The 1,481-nt window shown below is 30.9% G+C and overlaps 1 protein-coding gene across 1 annotated transcript; it reads right to left on the bottom strand.

The window, feature by feature from the left end:
* Positions 1-233: 233 nt before the first annotated feature.
* Positions 234-569, bottom strand: LOC135952393 (uncharacterized). Its single transcript, XM_065502308.1, has one exon. It carries the CDS (start codon positions 567-569, stop codon positions 234-236), a length of 336 nt encoding a protein of 111 aa, XP_065358380.1.
* Positions 570-1,481: the final 912 nt, after the last annotated feature.

Raw genomic sequence — 1,481 nt, 5'->3', positions numbered from 1 at the left:
TGCATTGTAACGTTATTATGTGGGTGGATGCTGACGATTTTTTGTGTTTCATTAACATCCTTTATAGTCTAAAGAATGTATAGAAAAAATGCATATATTTTATACGGATCAAGAAACTGATACATTTATTTAATTATAGTAACAAAATACCAAGTGAATGTATAATTTAAAACAATATTATAATTTTTGTAAGCAATTAAGATTTGTATAACTTATTCACAATTTTAATTGAATTATTGAGCTGGTTGTTCTCCTTCTGCCGCTGGTTGATTTGGTGAACTGGGTGGTGCCACTGTTGGAGTCCACTGCCAGTTGATCCAAGGTACACAAGTTTTTTCCGTGGCCAAAAATCCATCACCAATTGGACATAATTCCAAAGTAGCAGCTTGGCCCAATACAGAACACCTCCAATAGGCACGTTTATTACGGAAGTGTGGATAGAGCGTCACAATCAGTTCTTCTTCCGTTAAACAGCCAGGCTGACCAGTGTAGAGAGGATTACCTTGAGCCTGAACTAGGCTGGATGCTACAATAGCACTGGTTACCACTAGTAAGATTATGAATTTCATATTGTTTTGGATGTGTTATTATCTTTATTTTGTATCTTAATTGGATGTCACTACTGACTTTAGTTGAACTCAAAGTGAGCTTTTATATTAATATATTTTATATGTGAACTGTATTTGATATTTAATGAAAATCGCTTTGGTATTTGTTTATTAGTAGATGTTATCTAGTTTGTTAGAAAAGATAACAAGATAACAAAGATCTTATTGAAAAATATTTACTAATTGAAATTCTAAACAAATAATAATAAAGCCTATTCTTTGTCAGATAACTGCAGTTGGATGATAAATACTTTTTACACCCACCATCAAAAATATGGAGGTATATGGATTTTGTCATTTCGTTTGGAACACATCCAAATATTTGTCGCATATATATTTGAATATATATTCTGGGTCCTGATTTGAGCAGCCATAAATATGTTGATTATGCGACAATCATAATAAAATGTTAAACAAATTAGTTCTAACTTCTCTGAAATTATATTGTAAAGTATGTCGAAAATCGGACAACTTTTGTTCATAGTTCTCAAGGTTCTGAAATTTGAGCGTCTCGAAAATTATTTTTTTTTTTTTTTGATATATCGTAGTTGAAATTTTTCCTCATGCTAAAAGCTTACAAATCGGCGCAGGCTAGTATATATACACTCGAAGTTTATATTTTTCTTGAAATTTATGTTGGTGTAACTCTCGTAAACACGCAGAGAAAAAATTTTGTTGTACATGTTTACCGTAAAAAAATCCGTAAATTATATTTCCTAAAAATATAATATAAATTTTACTAAGCTCAAAGGTAGAATGGCGTTTACAAAGTTTATTAGTTATTAAAAAACTACAACAAAAGTACATGAAAGTACCACCAGATTTATGCGATTAACCATTGACTAGAGTACAAAAGATGTAGTGTAAGGAGTA

Source organism: Calliphora vicina, chromosome 1 (assembly GCF_958450345.1).
Source record: "Calliphora vicina chromosome 1, idCalVici1.1, whole genome shotgun sequence".
NCBI lineage: Eukaryota > Metazoa > Arthropoda > Insecta > Diptera > Calliphoridae > Calliphora > Calliphora vicina.
This window is presented reverse-complemented; position numbering and strand designations above follow the sequence as displayed.